This window comes from Schistocerca serialis, chromosome 7 (genome assembly GCF_023864345.2).
Source record: "Schistocerca serialis cubense isolate TAMUIC-IGC-003099 chromosome 7, iqSchSeri2.2, whole genome shotgun sequence".
NCBI classification, from domain to species: Eukaryota; Metazoa; Arthropoda; class Insecta; order Orthoptera; family Acrididae; genus Schistocerca; species Schistocerca serialis.
The window spans coordinates 124966025-124988117 of record NC_064644.1 but is presented as its reverse complement, the minus strand read 5'-3'; the positions used below and the strand labels follow the sequence as shown (position 1 = coordinate 124988117).

The 22093-nt window shown below is 38.9% G+C and overlaps 1 protein-coding gene across 1 annotated transcript in view; it reads right to left on the bottom strand.

Moving 5' to 3' along the window:
- LOC126412317 (E3 ubiquitin-protein ligase Iruka-like) overlaps positions 1-22093 on the bottom strand; it is a 152599-nt gene that overhangs the window by 103322 nt on the left and 27184 nt on the right. Inside the window, exon 2 of the mRNA XM_050081838.1 lies at positions 10814-10921. Coding sequence (XP_049937795.1) covers positions 10814-10921 — 108 coding nt within the window. The remainder of the gene's footprint in view (positions 1-10813; positions 10922-22093) is intronic.

The following is a 22093-nucleotide window of genomic DNA, read 5'->3' as shown; positions in this document are numbered from 1 at the left end:
GAATAAATCGTTAATAAGAGACTGGTTGCATATTTATTACCAAATAAACGCCAGTTTAAATCAAAGTCTTAGTTTGTCATCCACAGTGGATATACTGAGAAAAAAAGATACATGGGGGTTTTAGTATATTCCTAAAATCATCATTTAAAGCTAATTCCTGAGACTTGATAAGTAGGAACACACACACACACACACACACACACACACACACACACACACACACACACACACACACACACACACACGTCAAAGAAGCCTGTTCCCATCAGTGCTGCCTTTCTCCGTGTATGTTCAATATTTTGGCACAGGTCTCACACACATAACAGGATTCTAGATGGGGTCACACAAGTGATTTGTATGCAGTATCCTTTGTAGACTGATTGCATTTTGCCAGTGCTCTACCTATAAACCAAAGTCTAGCACCTGCTGTACCAATGACTGAATGTACGTGATAATTCCATTTCAAATCCTTATGAAGTGTTACACACAGGCATTTGTATCAGTTGGCCAATTCCAAAAGCAACTCACTGATATTATAGTCACAGGATACTACATTTTTACATTTTGTCAAGTGCACAATTTTGCAGTTCTGAACATTAGAAGCTAGTAGTCAATCTTTGAACCACTTTGGAATCTTACCAAGGTCTGACTGAAAATTTATGCAGGGTCATTCATGCAGTACTTCATTATACATAACTGCATCATCTGCAAAAAGTGTGAGGTTACTATTAACATTGTCCGCATGGTCATTTAACATACAACATGAACAGCAAGGTCCCAACACACTTCCCTGGGGCACACTCAAAATTACCTCTGCATCTGATGACGACTCACCAGCCAAAATGATATGCTGTATCCTCCCTACCAAAAAATCCTCAATCCAGTCACAAATTTCACTTGATACCCCAGACAATTTTACTTTAGACAATAAGCATAGCTGTGTTACTGAGCCAAATGCTTATCGTAATTCAAGAAATACTGCATCCACATGGACTGCCTTGCTTCAAAGATTTCAGTATGTCGGGAGAAAACTGAATGTTGGGTTTCACTTTTTTTCAGAATCTAAGCTGGCTTGCATGGAGGTGGTCATTCTGTTTGAGATACCTCTTTGTATTTGATTTCAGCAACATGATCCAAGATTCTACAACAATCTGATGCAAAGGATATTGGGCAGTAGTTTTGTGGGCCACTTCTACTACCATTTTTGTACATGGGTGTGATCTGTGCTTTCTTCCAGCTACTGAGCACTGTTTTTTCTTCAAGGGATCTACAATAGATTACAGTTATAAAAGGGGCTAACTCAACCACAAATTCAGAGAGAATCTGATAGAGATTCCATCGGGCCATGGAGCTTTGCTCAATTTTAACAATCTCAGCCGTTTCCAAACAACAGTAACTAACACTTATTTCGCTCATCTTTTCAGTGGTGCAAGGATTAAATTGGGGCAATTCTGCCAGGTCTTCCTTTGTAAAGAAACATTTCAAAATTGAGCTTTTGCTCTGCTACCCTCAATTTCAATTCCTGTCTCATTTGTGAGTGACTGGACACTAGCTACGGTTTCACTATCAGCCTTTACATATTACCACAAATTCTTTGGGTTATGTGACAGATCATCTGAAGGCTTCACGAATTGTTCTCTTGACAGCTAAATGTGTTACTGACTCTACAATAGCAGGCCTTACTGTTTATTAGTAGCCTGCAGACTCAAATAGACTTTTTCAGGAAAAGGCTAGCTGCCTTCTATCGCTGTAATTTGACAAGTTTTACCATGTCTTTGGAGGGATTTGTTGTATAAGGATTGCCACAGGTGAATCTATTGAGAATCATACAAAACAATTAATTATATTTTAGAGATGAATACAAGTCACAACTTGAACAGAACCAAATGTCCAATCCAGAAGTTCCTAGCACATAGCTGTTAGGAATCACAAGGAACAGTCTTCAAGAATTGCCTTAGGGAAACAAATATGGATGGACAGGTCACCAAGCCACACAGAAAATAGTAAGTCGAATCGAGGATTTCTACTCTCTGGACTAAATGCAATGCAAATGACAACTGTATTAATGACCAAATGACAATACTGCACAGATATTTGAGAGCTTGGCTGGTACTTCCTCAGCATGGAAAACGGTCATGAGTTAAGGCTCTGATTCATAGGCAGTCATGTGCCGACATTGCTGTGAGTAGAATTCTGTCAAGGTTTAGAACTGTTCAAGTGCCTCCCCAAACTGTTTGGCCCCAGGAAAACTGCTGTAAAATAGTGCACTGTGGCACAGAGATGGTGTCCACATTGCATTCCACCTCATTCACTGATTATTAAATAACTGATTTCATGAACTAATATAAACTTTATTTATTCATGCTTAAATTTTATTTGCCATGTAATTAATTTTCTGAGCTAATAAGCTGAGCAAATTATGCATCAGAGGAGAGAGTAGACATTAAAGTATTAGGAGCTAACTTGGGGGACATTAAGGTGTATTCTCACTGGAAAGGAAGTTGGAGCACTTTTAGACATGGTGGTGGAGTACATAGCTTTGTAACATCTAACAAGTGCCTTTTCTTTTTTTTTTTTTTTTTGGGGGGGGGAGGGGGGGGGGGGGGGGGGGGAAGTAGAACTGAGGCAAGGTGCAGGAAATGATTTTATACAACACCACAGGTACTGGAAATTAGTAGATGTGTGGTCACAAAAACAATACGGAGCACTTCAGCTGTTATTGGGAAGCGGAACAAGAGGGAGCGAGAGACTTTTAGTGAAACTGGAGGCAGTCAGCTGCATTACAAGAAGCAAGTTCTTCCAGTCCACTCTGTGGGCATTCCACAACAAACAAGATCATTTTGGTCATGACTGCCTCGCTCCTGCATTCCTGAGTCACCGGCCATGGCAGTTTCCTAGTGCAGCATCGCAGAAGGACGCTGGCATTTTTGTATCAGTTGGGGCGAGTGTTAGAAATCACCATGCCACCACACACATATTTGCCACATGGCTCACCGCAGTGCCATTCTTCTTGGAATGTCAAGAAATCAAAGTTATTTTTTTTGGTTCCTGTTACAGCTTGTTGTAAAAAGAGTCCGGGTGCAGCAGTTAAGCATAGCAGGTAGTCACAGAGATTTGGAGTTGCTGGCTTTAAAAGATGCAAACACAAGTGAAATCAATTCCAGGTTGTCAATGTAGAAAACTTTACAAAAATAGAATACCCAGATGAATCTTTTGAAGTATAATTAGATGATATCCGTGTCCTGACTGAGGAAGTAGAACAAAAACTGTCACAGAAGACAGATTCTATTGACTAGAAAGTCAAGCTGTTTGAAATGTTAAGCAATTTGCAATCTGAAGTTAAGACCACTGCGTAACATTCTTGTCAGGCAGCAGCCACTTTCAAAAACAAAGTTTTGCAGTCAGTTACAAAATTAACAGAGAGCCTAAATAAGCAATTTTCAGAAAATAAACAGCATTTGGAAAGCACAATGTCTGATAAAACTGCCGATCTGCAGAACAAACTATAGACACAGAGTGTACGCTGTAACTAGAATCCTTAAAAATGAAAACATCAGAAGACCTGGTGGCATTCAGTAACAATTATTGAGCTCTTGCATCAGAAAGTGAAACATACCACATTAGTCATTAATTATTGCTCACTAATTCTCTTAACAAATTTTATGATGTGCTGTTGCACGATCAAGATGAAAAACCTACTAATCAAGTAGCAGAAAAGGATCGCTTGGTAGTCAACAGGCCCACAGAGCACTTAAAAACAATCGGGTAGAATTTAACAAAGATGTGGACAAAAAGACTATTGATTCCTCTAAAAATAAAGCATAACAGTTTACAAAAATAAAAGAAACTCCGCAGCAGGCTACTGTTGTTTTAACAGAGAAATTTAACAGAATCGATCCTCAATGTTTCATGTACTCAAATGTATTTATTAACAAGCGTGACCATGCATTAACCGAGTCCCAGAGCCGAAAGGAACAAACTGTTTTTGTTGTTGGTCGTCCGGTTGGGGATGCGGCCAGATGGGTGCAGGAAGTCACAGAAACATGTACTGATATATGCAAGTTTCGAGGAAAAGTTTTTGCAAGAGTGCTGTTCGCAAGAAACACAAGGGGAGTAGTTTGTGGATATCTGGGCAGGAAAAGTGAACCAATAGCATCAAGGCTCCAGGAGAAGTTTCTTTGAATAATGGTGGTCATAAAGCACCTGGAACAAAAACTTCCCTTTGATGTGGGGTGTGGTTTAGGATCAGCGTCAAGGAGTAGTTACAATCAATTTGTCGGACTCTTTGAGTGAGTTGAACAGTTACTAAGAAATAATGGCTAAGACGATGAGCTCCCAGATTGTTCGAAGAGGGAAAGCATGGGAGGATGAGGGATTGTTCACAGTGCAGTAGGAAGTGTGCCAGATGGATTTTCGAACCAAAGACAGATAATTAATGATGAAATTATATTAAAACTCGAAGTTCTCATGGCAGTAAGTGTTTCCAAAAAAACATGGCGAACTGCAGACGTAAAGCAACTAGGACAAATTTAGGGTGTTTACATTGATGGTAGCAGTTAATAGGGAGACTGAATATGCTTCAGAGTTTATGAGGAAATGGTTGAATGAAATAAATTTTAACACTGGGAAACCTACATCTATTTAAATGTCTGTAGAGTCTGCAGCCCTGACTTGTGAAGTTTTATAATAAAAGAATTCCAACTATCGAATGCATAGAAAATGAATTCGATTCATGAAACAGTGTGGATGACCCATAAGCTCTGTGATCCATCGCTTCACAACAGTTTACCCCACACTTTGAGCAGTTTACCTACAAATACCATGCAGTATACTCCCTTGTCGTTTGATTTCAGTCAGCCTGGAAGAAAAAGAAGAAGAAATCTTTGACAAAGTAATGAGTCCTACAATATAGATTAAGATCACAAATGTCGAAGTTAGTGCTTGTCTAGATAGCTGATCAGAAAATTTTTTATGAGTCACTTCCTGATAAAGATAAGACTCTTAAAATGTCAGTGTTAAGGGATTTCAGTACATTAGTTGATAGTAGTAGGGTTGAAGAGCACTTAACAGAGGAGGTATTAAGAAGCAGAATCATTTCATTGGAACAAATATCTTGTGAACAAAAACTGGACCTGCTGAGCAAACTGTTACATAACAGTAATGTATTTTCTAATTGTCCAGGTTTTGTGAAAGGCTTTGAGTGCAAATTAACTATTATCCCTCACGAATTTTGCAGCAAAGTAGTACCCGATCTGCCTCTCAAAAGAGGAAGCAGTAAGGAAGGAGATCAACTGCATGTTGAAACAGAGCTTTACTTTCAAAGGCTTCCAGCAATTAGATTAATCCACTGGTGGCTGTTCCAAAACACGATGGAATCATGAGACTGGTCTTCCTCACTGGGAAATTCATTCACATCAAATGTTGTGTCCCAAATTAATGAGCCAGATAACAGTTTACGTTGACAATGTTTGATGGCAAAATCCCATTGGGTGGAACACTATCAACTGCTAGATCAAGTGTCAATATCCATGCAGCTAAGTGGTATGAAACTGAAACATGCCAAATTTGTAGAAAAGAAGTTTTGTTCCCTACTTTGTGATATCAGCAAAAAGGTACTGTTCCCAAAGCAGGAAAATTAAAGACAACTGAAGAATTCCTGGGCCCTAAATCTAAGAAACAGCTGAAAGCCAGGTGTGGCTTATTCAGCTTCTACTGTCATTTCATTTTGACACAAGCTTTTAATGAGCCAAATTTAAATACATCACTGAAAAAGGATGTCCCTTAGAAATGGACCGAAGAGGGCAAGCAGGATTTTTGGGAACCGAAGGTTTAGTCATTCAATAGCAGAATACTGTGTCGCCTAAATTTCTCTATACTATTTTACATGTCAACTGACTCAAGCGGGATTGGTCTGGGGTTGCATTTTTCCAGCTGGAAACATTGGATGGGGTAAAACACCCACACACTGTCTTCTGCCAGCAGAACATTCATGGCTGCTGAAAAGAATTATTATGTGTCTAAGCAAAAGACATTATTTACTATCTATAGTTTTCAGAAATTTGAGGGATTTTCAACTGGTTACCACACTATGCCTTAATTGACCTCAAAGCCCTTAGTTTCTCAAAAAGGTGCTATCTGAGACATTCTCAGTTAGCCGGGTGGGTGTTATATCTTCGACAATGTGATATAGAAGTTAGGTATGGGAAGGGCAAAAGCCACGTAAATCTCTCTCTCTCTCTCTCTCTCTCTCTCTCTCTCTCTCTCACACACACACACACACACACACACACACACACACACTGTCATTAATTACTAGTCTGTAATGAAGGTGATTATCAGGAAGAGTGACAACAGGGAATAAACTTGTTTTACTTCAAGGGTATAAAAGCAAAGCAGAGGTTTGAGAAGTCTATAGAGAATTATGAAGGGAGCAGAATGCAGTGAATATATTCATATGGATAAACATCTCCTGCATTCAAAGGATTACCTGAAAATGACAATATACTATAAGATGCATTAGTACATGTTATTTAGGAGAAGAAAGATAGTGAGAACGTCAGTATGCTGATCGGGAACACACAGTCTCTATTCTTTTTTGAGTATGATTATTGGGTGTGAAAGTGCATCACAATACTACAGAAGTCTGTGATATTCAGCAACTTATGGTGTAGAGTACCGAAGAGGGTAACAGCCGGCAACGAGTGTCAGCTGCATCCATAACTAGTCAAGGGGCTGTGAAAAGTGTCATACCTCATGGACACAGACAGCTTCTTGCTGTAGATGTCTCTGGACCTTTATCTGTTTCACAATAGGTATTCATCTATTTTTGTTGTATTGTACACCTATGCAAAATGCATGAGATTTTAACAGATTATGGGGGCTACACCATCAGTAACAGTGTGAAAATTAGACAAGAATTATTTTGTGTATGTGGCTGCCAACATTGATTTTGTCAGACAATGGACATCAGTTCATTGCCAGGAAATTTACTGCTCTGTTTGAAAGCAAGCAGATTAAACACGTTCAGATTTCGCCATATTTTCCCCAAAGTAACCAGTATCAAAAGGCTCATGAGGGAGTTGAAGATGCTCTGCAGGACCTATTCTCATAAGCATAATTCAGCATGACCTAATTACTTAGGAACCTTTGTCAAAATTACAAATAATTTGTGGCATGAATCAATGGGATTCGCTCCAGTAAAGTGATACTTGGAGTAATGTATCATAGCAGAGGAGGTACATTTTCCATTACCGCAAACTTTGACAATGGCGCAAACAGAACGTGATGCTAAATGGTGAATGGAAAACGAGAGCCTTGAATTGAAATAAACGCGATGATGAAAAGGTGAAAGCTACAATATTTAATCTAGATGCTTTGGTTTTAGTAAAAATGAAGGAACAGTTGAGATAGGTATTTGCTGAATTTAAAAATGAAGCAGCAGTTGAGAAAGGTCTCTGCTGAAATTAAAAAGTTTCTCCAGGTCTGCCAAAGACCATTCATAAATGAGAGCTCGCTGTATCCTGACGCATCCAGATTGGTCTGTCCTCAGGCCAGCAAACGATTTAGATTACGTAAAGAAAGAATTACATTAGTTAACATTGTAGCTTGTCTTGTCCAGAGGACAGTAGCTTGGTGCAATGATTATCAGAAATGATTATTTGTAACAAAATGCAATATATATGTTTTGCGTTTAGCGGAAAGAGCTCAAGCAAGAGCAGTGGAAACTGCATTTCCATTTCAGGTTTTAAGCTTCAAGCCAATGAAGGCAAATGTTACTGGTGCAAACTTTGAATACTCTGTGGCCACAAACATCAGAGGCAGTGGCGGCTGCTGTGTAGGAGCCCATGAACACCCTAACTTTTGACACGTTGCGGATTTATTGGTTATTTTTCTTTGAATGCTGTTAAACACAATGTAGATGCAGTAATCTGAAAAACACAACACTTAATGTACCGCACTGTGCTACATATTGCTCCTCTAGACTCGGGGAAACTTGGCATCAGGGTCACAAGCACATCTTCACTTCTGCAAATTATAAGGAGCTTTTGCGCATGCGCAACTGGCGTGATAATTGTCTTATGGGCTAAATACATACTGATTTGATAATGTGCACGATTCGCAGTGTGCACTAATAGTCTTTACCACTCAACTACAAATTTACATCAATGCCACAGGTGGTAGCACACTGCAGCAGGCTTTTATCCATGTTCGCCATAAATCACACCAGGCAGTAGCACACTCCCCAGATACACAAATTCACTCATTATATAGTAAAATTAGATCAGACATCAGTATATGTTATAGTTATACTGATAGAAAAACCTATTTTGTTGGACACTGAATGAGATATAGTACATTAAGTTCTGGATTTTATCACAGCGTAATCCATTTCAGGTGCTGAGTACCATAAAGCACATCATCGTTCACTGAGAGACTAACATTTATTCATGCTTGTCACATCTCTTGATCTTATGGTGGGTCAGGTTATCTGTACTGTAGGCCCACATTTTACGTATATCTGAACATTCACGAAAAGCTGTCTCACTGGTTGCTCTGCTACTCTGCTATTCACTTAAAATATAGGAGGTGGGGGGGGGGGTCAAAGCTAGTGAGCTTTTGCCCTTATGGTTCTCAGTGCCTCTAGCCTCATCTGTATTCTAGTCAAGTAACCTTGTTGGTACATAGCACTGCTTGAATTTAATAATTTCTTCAAATGGGCAGTTTGTGGTTGGAGTTGGTTGTCTAGTATGCAGGAATCGGCTTTCATGTGGAGTGTCAACATGAACTCTGTTGAACCTGTATTAAGTGCTAACAGAAAGAAAATTACGAGGAAAAGTTAGACCCTAAAGAAGCTAGGGCTTTCCAGACCCGATCCGTTGTCTGAGGAAAGTGACGAAATCAAATAAGTGTGACTACAAGCGAACCATTTAATAAATAAGAGTATAACAGTGCCTGATTTTCAGCCCAGAAGTTAATTTTCGGTAACTAATACATGAATTAGGGATCATGTACATTCGTCCTGGGGGGGGGGGGGGCTGGGGGGGGCGCGCTAATTTTTCCAGCACCTTATAGCTATTACGACTAGATATCATGTTCTGGAAACATCTGATTTGTGCTAGGGATGTTCATCACTGCTTTGGTAGCTTTAACACAATACTGATTTTAATAATTTTAATATTTAGTAAAAATGTGTCTATTGAAGCAAATGTATGTGTTTTCCTAAAAAACATAATGACTTTTAACATACAGAGTCCATAATTGGAAAAATAAAGTTGTATATTTGGTTACTGCCAACAACTTTACTGAAATCTGATGTTTTGGAAACAAACCAGGAAGAAGAAAGTTGGCAAATTATTAAAGCTGAATAGCTAAATGGCTTATGAGAAAATGTCTGCTTTCACAACACTAGAATGTTGGAGGTATTAAACATGAAGCCTACCAACTGTAGGACTGCAAGCTGGCAGTATTGAAGAGGCAGTGGGTGAGAGCCAGAGCTTCCTCTGATCCCCCCCCCCCCTCCCCCCCCCCCCCCCACCACCCAGCTTATCTTCCAGTTTTACAGAAGGGACTGAGAACAGCCTCTTATGCTTTTTATTCTCCTATACATTAATCAAGCAGGATGCTGTTAGTGATGTAAATTTTGCTGTGTATCTCCCCTAGTGTTGCTAACAAATATGATTTGGTTAATAACATCAACAATGAATCAAAAACGCGATTCTGGTGTGTGCGCACCAATGCTGTAATAGTAATATGTGTACCTTATTAAAATTCTATGTATGCTTTTTTGTCCATGCTAACTGAGCATTTGTGCTCAGAGGATTGAAAAGTGACTCCAACTGCAGTATTAAGAGATTACATTCATATAAAAAGAAAGATCAAATTCAAAGCAACAAGTTAAATGAGGAGACTTGTGGACATCAACCAATCTATTAAAAGACAAATGTGCTGTGTAGGTTTACAAGTGAGTCAACCAATTTTAAAATATTCCATATTTGAAACCAATGGAAAGTAGGAGGAGGGAAGGGGGGGTGGGGGGCAATGCGGCACCGAGATTGGGCCCATATTGCATTCTGCCTCATTCATTGATTATTGAATAAGTGATTTCAAGTGCTACTGTCAACTTGATTTAGTCAAGCTTAAGAAACACAATGTAGTAGGTAACTTTTATTTTGTTTATGATCGAAAGAAAGTCAGCATTTGTTGTAACGTCCTCTGTCTTTTTCCATTGCATTGCTGATCCACTTTTCAACTGACAGTGCAGTTATCATCAGTGCATTATAAGTAGTCACGTACACTGAACATATTATAACAACACATATTTCAATCTAAGTTGGGCAAATACAAGAATTAGGAGGTGAAAGTTTGAGGCAAACTGTCACAGGAACATGATGCAAAATGCCGAATTGAACAAACATATTTGGAAATGTTTTCAACAGGGTATGTGAATATACAATAAAATATGAGGTGAGAAACAATGTAAAATAATAAGAGTATGCAGAAGACAACATAGAAACTTATGTCATAAAGATACCACACTTCATCATTTACACATGAAAGTCTAGAGGACTTTAACCAGTAGTGGATATCAAATGTATAATAATACATCTGCGATTTGAAGATCTAACATTTTGTCACAATCTCACTCCATCATCTTCGTTGTCACATTGATCCAACAATACTTAATTCTTTAGCTCAATAACTGGATATCACTGTGCAAAACCTTCCCCTATCTATTTAGATAGAACTTGTCTCCAAGTGAATAACTTATTTACATTGCCCTCTTTATATTACATAATTACATTACAAAACTTACCTCCAATGGAACAACATCTTCCATTTCAAATTCAGCTTCTTCTGGTTCTTGTGGCTGTTCTTCTAGTCTCTCAATGAATCCCAAGTAACAATTGGGACACACAAAGTCCTGGAAAGAAAAATTAACTTTCAAGAAAACGCTATTCTACATTCACTCTCAACACACAATTAATAAATTCAGTCCATGCAAACATTATCTTTAAATAAATTTACACATTTTATTCAAACAATTTCAGCTTCATATTACAAACTTAAATTAAAATTTTTTAAAAAAGAACACACAGTGCACTCTTATGTCTTAACACTCAGTGCACTAGACTGCAAAACAAGGAGGTGAGCAAGATCCTGAACAAATCTGCATAGCAGATTAAGAACTATGAGCTTTTACACCAGCCAGCCTGAATGTGGTTTTTAGGCAAATTTCCATGATCATTTAAAAGGCTGGGCTGTTCCTCAATCTCAGAAAATATGACCCACAAACAGTTAAAATACAGTAATAGTTCACAGAACAGAGCTTTTAAGATACACAGACAGACGGTGCAAACTACTGGACTCCTTTCTGGGCAAGAGTAAGTGATTTTAAATCTTTATATATATTGTTCTCATTCATGGTGTTGATACTGTGTACTAAGCAGTTAGTTGGGAAAAGAGATGTATTATTTAGAACTAACTTCATTAAGGAATAAATATACTGAGAAGCTGTGGTTAAAATGCCCAATTCTTTGAATAGGTTTTGACATGGTGTTCTTGGATTTACACTACTCATTACTCTTATTATACACTTTTGTACTATAAAAAATTTTTCCCTGTTTGTGGAGTTACTCCAAAATATGATACCATATGAAATAATGGAGTGAAAATAAGCAAAATATGCCAGTTTTTTTTTTATATTTATATCTCCTATGTCTGACACCACTCACATTGCAAACACAGACTTGTTTAGGTGCTTTAGCAGTTAGTTAGTATGTTGCTCCCAACTGAATTTATTATCAAATTGTAATCCCAACAATTTTACACTCTCAACTTCTCCTATTTCCATGTCATCATATTTTATATAATTGTGGTGCTAGACTGGTGTGAATATTTAATTTTCTGGTTGAATGAGAGTAGTGCTCAGAGTTGAGTAGACAAGTGGGGGGCCATGATTTGGTACAACTTCCATCCTCTTAATTTTGATTTGAATAGTAATTATGTGATGGCGACTCATCTTTTTTCATAAAGTAATGATTAGTAAATATATACTACTGCACATCTTGAGTTTTTGCTATTTTTGCAAATGGGAAAGAAACAAGTCTTTCAAATTTAACCAGTTTCAGACAGTATGACTTAAAGTAATGTTTTGTAGTGTAGTGCGTACTTTATTTGAACATTGTTACTAGTCCCTACCTTTCGTACTTTAGTCAATTTTAGTGCTACTTATTGTGATGATGTGAGGACTATGTAATGCTATGTAATGTATACAGGGTGGTCCATTGATAGTGACCAGGCCAAATCTCTCACGAAATAAGTGTCAAACGAAAAAACTACAAAGAACGAAACTCGTCTAGCTTGAAGGGTAGTATCGTTGACCCACTAGATGGCGCTGCCATAGGTCAAACAGATATCAACTGTGTTTGTTTAAATAGGAACCCCCATTTTTTATTACATATTCGTTTAGTACATAAAGAAATATGAATGTTTTAGTTGGACCACTTTTTTCACTTTGTGATAGATGGCGCTGTAATAGTCACAAACGTATAAGTACGTGGTATCACGTAACATTCCACCAGTGCGGACGGTATTTGCTTCGTGATACATTACCAGTGTTAAAATGGACCGTTTACCAATTGCGGAAAAGGTCAATATCGTGTTGATGTATGGCTATTGTGATCAAAATGCCCAGCGGGCGTGTGCTACGTATGCTGCTCGGTATCCTGGACGACATCATCCAAGTGTCCGGACCATTCGCCGGATAGTTGCATTATTTAAGGAAACAGGAAGTGTTCAGCCACATGTGAAATGTCAACCACAACCTGCAACAAATGATGATGCCCAAGTAGGTGTTTTAGCTGCTGTTGCGGCTAATCCGCACATCAGTAGCAGACAAATTGAGAGAATGCTACATCAACATCGATTGCATCCATACCATATTTCTATGCACCAGGAATTGCATGGCGATGACTTTGAAAGTTGTGTACAGTTCTGCCACTGGGCACAAGAGAAATTACAGGACGATGACAGATTTTTTGCACGTGTTCTATTTAGCAACGAAGCGTCGTTCACAAACAGCAGTAACGTAAACCAGCATAATATGCACTACTGGGCAACGGAAAACCCACAGTGGCTGCGACAAGTGGAACATCAGCGACCTTGGCGGGTTAATGTATGGTGTGGCATTATGGGAGGAAGGATAATTGGCTCCCACTTTATCGATGGCAATCTAAATGGTGCAATGTATGCTGATTTCCTACATAATGTTCTACCGATGTTACTACAAGATGTTTCACTGCATGACAGAATGGTGATGTACTTCCAAAATGATCGATGTCCTGCACATAGCTCGTGTGCGGTTGAAGCAGTATTGAATAGCATATTTCATGACAGGTGGATTGGTCATCGAAGCACCATACCATGGCCCGCACGTTCACCGGATCTGACGTCCCCGGATATGTTTCTGTGGGGAAAGTTGAAGGATATTTGCTATCGTGATCCACCGACAATGCCTGACCACATGCGTCAGCGCATTGTCAATGCGTGTGCAAAAATTACGGAAGGCGAACTACTTGCTGTTGAGAGGAATGTTGCTACACGTATTGCCAAATGCATTGAGGTTGACGGACATCATTTTGAGCATTTATTGCATTAATGTGGTATTTACAGATAATCACGTTGTAACAGCATGCGTTCTCAGAAATGATAAGTTTACAAAGGTAAATGTATCACATTGGAACAACCGAAATCAAATGTTCAAACATATCTATGTTCTGTATTTTAATTTAAAAAAACTACCTGTTACCAACTGTTCGTCTAAAATTGTGAGCCATATGTTTGTGACTATTACAGCGCTATCTATCACAAAGCAAAAAAAGTGGTCCAACTAAAACATTCATACTTGTTTACGTACTACACAAATATGTAATAAAAAATGGAGGTTCCTATTTAAAAAAAAACGCAGTTGATATCAGTTTGACCTATGGCAGTGCCATCTAGCGGGCCAACAATAGCGCCATCTGGTTTCCCTCTTCAAGCTAGACGAGTTTCGTTCTTTGTAGTTTTTTTGTTTGACACTTATTTCGTGAGATATTTGGCCCGGTCACGATCAATGGACCACTCTGTATATATTTATGATGTAATGAATATAATTTGCCATTAGTGTTAAACACTTTTTTTTCTTAGACTTATGTTAGAAGTAAAAAGTAAGTGCACTGAAGTAGGATATTTTGTCTGATTTTTTAATGTACTGTGGCAGAAGAGAACCACCTCCGAGGGAGCTGATCGCAGTGCATTTCCTAACTAACTGCCACTTGGACTTGTTGAAGGTGTGGACAGCTTGATGAGAACGTGTGTTAAAGCTCATTGAAGCAGTGAAAGTGCTTGTGAAACTTTTTGCAACCCATGAGGATTTACTTTGTTTGCAAGACAGGACTTGCATCAAATGATATGTATCTTTAAATGTAATCTTCACTTAGCCAAAAAGGACATCACTTATGATGAAAATCCCTATTTTTTGATAAAAGTATAACTTGTAGATGTTTTGTGATACAGTACAACAATACACTGTAGGTAATTATTTTGTATGGGGATTTTCGTATGGCCAGTTAATATAAGTGAGAATTTGAAAAACTTATTTCTTGTAGTTTTTAATAAGATTTCTAAAGCAATATTTTTGTGTGTGTAGTTTTTAAACCCAATTTCCGGCATCACATGTGGTCACTGAATTGCCCATTTAGCTATTATCAGTACCTATCTGGTCAATCCAATGAGTGGGTGATGTGACGAAGCAAGCTGGGTTATTTTTTACTTCCTCTCTTGTTTTGCCATCTGCCTCCTTAAAATTCATTTTTTTCAATTTTAACTAATTACCATTAACATATGTGAGTATAATCTGAATTTTCGTAAGAGAGAAAGGTTGGCCCTCAGTTTTAAAGAATATACCACCAGATCTAATTTTGTGCTTAGTTTTAGGTATGTAATTGATTTTCTAATTTATTTCGACTATTACTAGTTAGTAGCTTTTGTTGCAAGGTGAAATCAGCAATTGTTTTGCAACTTGAATTCTATTGTTGATGTATAAACAAATATGTTAGCAAAACCAGCCCTTCATTAATTCCAAAGTAATTAACAATTTTGTCAAAAGTGTTGTTTGGGTAACGATATTTGTTAATTTCATGATTTAAACAAATAATTCAGCCTAACTCTTGCAGTAGAAGAAACTGTTAAAAAGAACGAAGGTTTCGATGTTTTCAGTTAATTTAATGAGTTAAGTTTTAATTGCAATTTCTGTAAATTTAACTTTGAACAACGTGTAGTTTCAGTACTTATTATTGTGAAGACATATAAGGGCACGATTTTTGGTCACAAGACAGTCAGTCCACAGCCGAGTTTCAGATGAGAAACCTGAGTTGGTTACTACAACAACAATGCTTCAACTTAACAGTGAAATAAGAGTCACACCAACAGGCCATGTGTTGAAGCAATAACAGTGTCTGTTCCATACATACCTTATTATTACTGCTTGTAGATGTTCAACAGTAAACTATTGTAGCAGTATGTGGAGGTTTGCCCGCAAACTATTAATGAGGCTTATGGATAGTTTAAACAATAGTGCACTGGCCATACATATATAACTGAATTATTGGGGGGGGGGGGGGGGGGTGCAAAGTGAAAATAAACTACAGTGAAACACAAATGTGTATCTGTCGGCTACATTATTTACAGTAACCAGTGCTGCAACACAGTACGTCGACACCGAGGACAACAAAAATAAATAAATAAAATAAAGCAGACAGAACCGCTACAGGCTCTGGCCAGAAGCCAATGTGTAAGTGTTTTCACTGTGCCTCTCTACAACTTAATGTTTCGTCTTTACGGTAAGTAGCAACTATCTTTTCCTCACACAGTAGACTTTTATGAAAGAAAATCTTCATTGTTCAGAATGGTGCACAATCATCTTCTAGACATCTGTTTCGAGTTCGGCATTTTGACTACTGCTTTGCAGTATATTTATCGCATCATGGAATTTGTTGTAAATAATTCACTGCAGTTCATAATGATCAATAATGTACATAATTACAATATCCGAAGAAAAAAATTGACATTCACTATACAGCATTAGGGTTTCTTTGGTGCAAAAAGAGGTGCACATTGCTGCAACCAAAATTTTTGCTCACTTGTCCAGTGTTAAAAAATGCCAGAAAGACAGCAAATCAAAATTTGATAAATCGTATGAACTGAAAACTTTTCTCCTTGACAACCCCTCCCGTGGTGTAAATATAAAATGAATTGTTCCTTATCATTATGATTTATCATGTAAGTTATCTGTGGAACATGAAACTAACTAAGATTTGCAAAAAAAAGTCTTCTTTTATTACCATAAGTCCTTCAATGATCTCTTTGGTCAGTATCTACTGAAGTGTTTGTGTATTGGAGTGCCCCAATTGTTCTTGTCACTGCTTTAGGTCATTAACTGCAATGTTTACTTTATCCCATGCTAGAATGGATTCAGTCACAAAAAATAAACCATGAAGATTGTTTTCCCACTCATTCCTTCCGCTAAAGTTTCACTGTTGTGTTCTAATATACCTTGATCTGCTCTGAAAAATGCAATTATTTTCTATGAAGTGCATGCTCTGGTCCTAAACAAATCCTTTTTGATAGCTGGAACACAAAAAACACATTCGAGGCATGCCTCTTTCCGCTTGCCATCAAATTCTTTGTGGACATGACAGTTCTCATATTGATGGCTTGACATTAATCATTATCTCTAAATGATTTGTTTTCTACTATTACAGACCAAAATTCGAGAAACATTCCTGTTGAAAAAGTCATGTTACATGATGCACATTATCTATCAATCATATATCCAACTGATCATACTCAGGCCATTTTGTGCAAGTTTCTTGTGATGTTCTGACAACAGGACGTTTTATCTAACGAGACAGCTAATGCAGAGTAGATTTTTATCTTTGACACTTCTATGTTTTTCCACATACTGCTTTATCTTCCAGCACTTCCCAGCTAAATATACATGCTTTTTGTAGTAAAAACACTATACAGCAATTTTTTACCCTCTTGTTTAGAACCATTAATGTTGCCAACTTGAACTACATTTTCCATTTGTTCATTGATCACCACCACTGCAAACACACCAACTTTTTTCTCGTCCATAGCCAATTGGGACTCTTCTTTGAAGAGAGTTTCTGCCAACATGTCTACATTTTGTAGACCAGTTTACATGCTGACCTATGCTGTTTTGAATGCGTTGAATTTTGACGAGAGTGGTATGGTGAGTTTCACCATTATGGCTATATCCAATTCACTCTCACCAATATTTAAGAGCTACATTGCCAGGTTTTCAACTTCAGCTACATGCACAAAAAAGAATCCCCACTTCTTTCTTATTCCTTGCACTATTGTAGGGGTGGGAAGGAAGGGTGGGAAGGTCTTATATAGGATATCTCTCGGTTTGGGACACGAAGATAGGTAATCAAAGCCCTGGTGAAGGACGCGGTTCAGTTTTCCAGTCCAGGATGGTACTGGATGACGAATAGGGCACTACTTTGTGGCTGATTCTTGGAGGTGGTGGGAGAATTGGGGATGTGAGGGAAAGTAGTACAGGGGATCTGTTTGCAGACTATGTCTGGAGGATATTGCATGTCTGTTTTTGTTTTGTTTTGGGGCGCAGAAACAACTGGAGTCATACGCGCCAAAGACAGAGGAGTTAAAAAATGACCTAAGAGAAGACAGCTAAAACCAGGGACACGGAAAGGGCTAAAACAGACACCACACAGAAATGGAGCTCCAAAACTTAAAATTAAATAGCCTTTACAATATTGCTTTAACAGATAAAAAGTAAAATTCGATCAACAGCCCGCGTGTCGTTTGCTAAAATGACAGATAACTCTGATGGCAAGCCCAAACGGAAATGTAAACGGTTTAAAAAAATAAAAAAAATGAAAAAAAAAAATGGGCATTCTGTCAGGAAGCGGCAGAGTGTTAAAACTTGGGCACAATGAGTACACCACTTATCAAATGACGATGGCTAAAAAGGCAGTGCCCAATATGCAATCTAGTTAAAATGACCTCCTCCCAGCGAGAGGGGCGAGAGGAGGTCGTCCAAGCTACTGGGAGAGGCTTAATAAGCCGAGGCTTATTCGCATGAAGGGAGGACCATTGGCGATGCCAAAGGGACACCATCTCCTGACAGTTGGCAACACAGAGATCATTGGAGGGAATATAGTAACTAGTGGGCTAAGGTGCGAGGACTGCAGCCTTGGCAGCAGTGTCAGCAGCCTCATTTTCTGGCAGACCGACATGACCAGGAACACACAAACATCACAATTGCTCCACCAAGAGTGAGCACGTGACAGTTTCCCTGGACCCGTTGCACTACAGGATGGGCATTGTATAGTGTGCACAGACTTTGAAGGGTGCTGAGAGTCTGAGCAGAGGACACAATTGAAAAGTCCGTTGCCGAACGTACTCTGTGGCCTGATACAGAACAAAGAGCTTGGCTGTAAATACTGAACAGTGTGCCAGAAGCTAATATCAAAAGACACGGGCGCCAATGACGAAGGCACATCTGACACCACAGTCAGTCTGAGAGCCATCAGCGTACACAAGGTACTATCGCGAAGTTCCATGTGAAGGTCGTGAAGCTTAGGGTGATAGAGTGAGGCTGGAGTAGTGTCCTTAGGAAGCAAATGAAGGCCAAGGTTGACACAGGCTGCTTCACGAAGCCAAGGTGGTGAAGGGTTCACACCCACCGGGAAAGTTGCAGGCAGTGTGAAATTGAGCCGATGTGGCCAGTGCCTTCATCATTGGTGCCCACGTCTTTTTATATTAGCTTCCGGCACACTGTTCAGTATTTACAGCCAAGCCCTTCATCGTGTATCAGGCTACAGAGTACATTCGGCAATAGACTTCAATTGTGTCCTCTGCTCAGACTCACTCAGCACCCTTTAAAGTCTGTGCGCACTATACAATGCCCATCCTTTAGTGCAACGGGTCCAGAAAATCTGTCACTTGCTCACTCTTGGTGGAGCAATTGTAACGTTTATGTGGGTTCCTGGTCATGTCGTCTGCCAGGAAACGAGGCTGCTGACAAGGCTGCTGTCCTCATACTTCAGCCCACTAGTTACTATATTTTTTCCAATGAGCTCTGTGTTGCTGCCTGTCAAGGAGGTAACAGAGAAGAGGGATGCACACCATACTGGCAATCAAAGGAATCATCGAAGAAGGAAGTGTAGGATGGATGGCTGTGCATGGCATACAAACAGCATGCATACCTGCTGAGGAGAAAGTCACGGCGGTAGGACAGTGGTAGTTCAGCAGCATCAGCATACAGGCTCTCAACCAGGCTAGTGTAAAAGGCGCCGCTGGCCAAACAAATGCCACGATGGTGGATAGTGTTGAGGTGGTGTAAGAAGGATGGATATGCAGACACACAAGCAAAGCACCCATAGTCAATTTTCTATCAGACAAGGGACCTGTACAAATGGTGCGTATAGCGGGCTGCCAGGTAAGACACATAGGAAGACCAAGAGAGTTTTCAGTCAAGCATGAGCCCCAGGAATTTCGTAGTTTCAACAAACGGAAGAGCGACAGGCCCTAGATGTAAAGATGGTGGGAAAACAAACTGCGCCGCCAGAAATTCATAGATAGTTTTGTCAATGGAAAAACGAAAGCCATTGTCAACGCTCCAGGAGTAAAGACAATGAAGACATCGCTGAAGAAACCACTCAGTGAGACAGGTCCTTAGGGAACTGCAATAGATCGCAAAATCATCAACAAAACAGGGGCCGGAGATGCCCGGCAGGAAATAGGCCACAATTTTCTATTATTCCAACCTCGTAAAGCGCGTGGAACGAACGAACACCTATATCTTTCCGTACAAGCTCTGATTTCCCTTATTTTATCGTGGTAATTGTTTCTCCCGATGTAGATCGGTGTCAACAAAATATTTTTGCTTTTGGTGGAGAAAGTTGGTAACTGGAATTTCGTGAAAAGATTCCATCGCAGTGAAAAACACCTTTCTTTTAATGATGTCCATCCCAAATCCTGTACCAATTCAATGACACTCTCTCCCATATTTCGCAATAATACAAAACGTGCTGCCCTTCTTTGAACTTTTTCGATGTGTCCGTCAATCCTATCTGGTAAGGATCCCACGCCTTGCAGCAGTATTCTAAAAAGAGCATGGACAAGCATAGTCTCCTTAGTAGATCTGTTACATTTTCTAAGTGTCCTGCCAATAAAACACAGTCCATTGTTAACCTTTCCACAACATTTTCTGTGTGTTCCTTCCAATTTACGGTGTTTGTATTTAGCTGAATTTAAGGCCTTTAGATTTGAGTGATTTATTGCGTAACAGAAGTTTAATGAATTCCTTTTAGCACTCATGTGGATGACCTCACAGTTTTCGTTATTTAGGGTCAATCGCCAATTTTCGCACCATCCACATATCTTTTCTAAATCATTTTGCAATTGATTTTGATCTTCCGATGAATTTATTAGTTGATAAACGACAGTGTCATCTGCAAACCTAAAACGGCTGCTCAGATTATCTCCCAAATCGTTTATATAGGTACAGCAAAGGGCCTATAACACTACCTTGGGGAACGCCAGAAATCACTTCTGTTTTACTCTACGACTTTCGGTCAATTACTACGAACCGTGACCTCTCTGACAGAAAATCACAAATCCAGTCATATAACTGAGACAATATTCCATAAGCACGGAATTTCACTACAAGCCGTTTATGTTTTACAGGGTCAAAAGCCTTCCGGAAATCCAGAAGTATGGAATCTACCTGAAATCCCTTGTCAATACCACTCAACACTTCATGCGAATAAAGAGCTAGTTGTGTTTCACAAGAACGATGTTTTTTAAATCCATGTTGACTGTGTGTCAATAGACCGTTTTCTTTGAGGTAATTCATAATGTTCGAACACAATATATGTTCCAAAATCCTGCTGCATATTGACGTAAATGATTTGGGCCTGTAATTAAGTGGATTACTCCTACTACCTTTCTTTAATATCAGTGTGACCTGTGCAACTTTCCAGTCTTTGGATACGGACCTTTCGCCGAGTGAACGGTTGTATATGATTGTTAAGTATGAAGCTAATGCATCAGCATACTCTGAAATGAACCTAATTGGTATACAGTCTGGACCAGAAGACCTGCTTTATTAAGTGATTTAAGTTGCTTCACTACCCCCCTGTTCTCGATTCGAATTCTGGAATACTTACTTCATCCTCTTTTGTGAAGGCATTTCGGAAGGCTGTGTTTAGTAACTCTGCTTTGGCAGCACTGTCTTCGATAGTATCTCCATTACTACCGTACAGAGAAAGCATTGATTGTTTCTTGCCACTAACATACTTCACTTACGACCAGAATCTCTCTGGATTTTCAGCCAGGTTTCGTTGTGGAAACTGTTATAAGCATCTCGCATTGAAGTCCGCACTAAATTTTGAGCTTCTGTAAAAGATCGCCAATCTTTGATATTTTACGTCTGTTTAAATTTTGCATGTTTGTTTCGTTGTTTCTGCAACAGTGTTCTTACACGTTTTGTGTACCAAGGAGGATCAGCTCCGTCATTTGTTAATTTATTTTGGATAAATCTCTCAATTGCTACCGATACTATTTCTTTGAATTCAAGCCACATCTGGTCTACACTTATATTATTAATTTGGAAGGAGCAGAGATTGTATCTCAGGAAGGTGTCAAGTGAATTTTTATCTGCTTTTTGAACAGGTATATTTTTCCATTTATTTTTGGAGGATTACAATATTCAATCTCGCTACGACAACTCTGAGTTCATTAGTCTCTGTGTCCGTTTTGATGCTCGTTATTAAATCAGGATTATTTTGTTGCTAAGAGGTCAATTGTGTTTTCACAACCGTTCCCTATTCGCATGGGCTCATAAACTAACTGCTCGAAATAATTTTCACACAATGCGTTTAGCACAATTTCGGATGATGTTTTATGCGTACCTTCAGAATTAAACATGTATTTTCGCCAACATATCGAGGGTAAATTAAAGTCACCACCAACTATAATTGTATCAGTCAGGTACAAG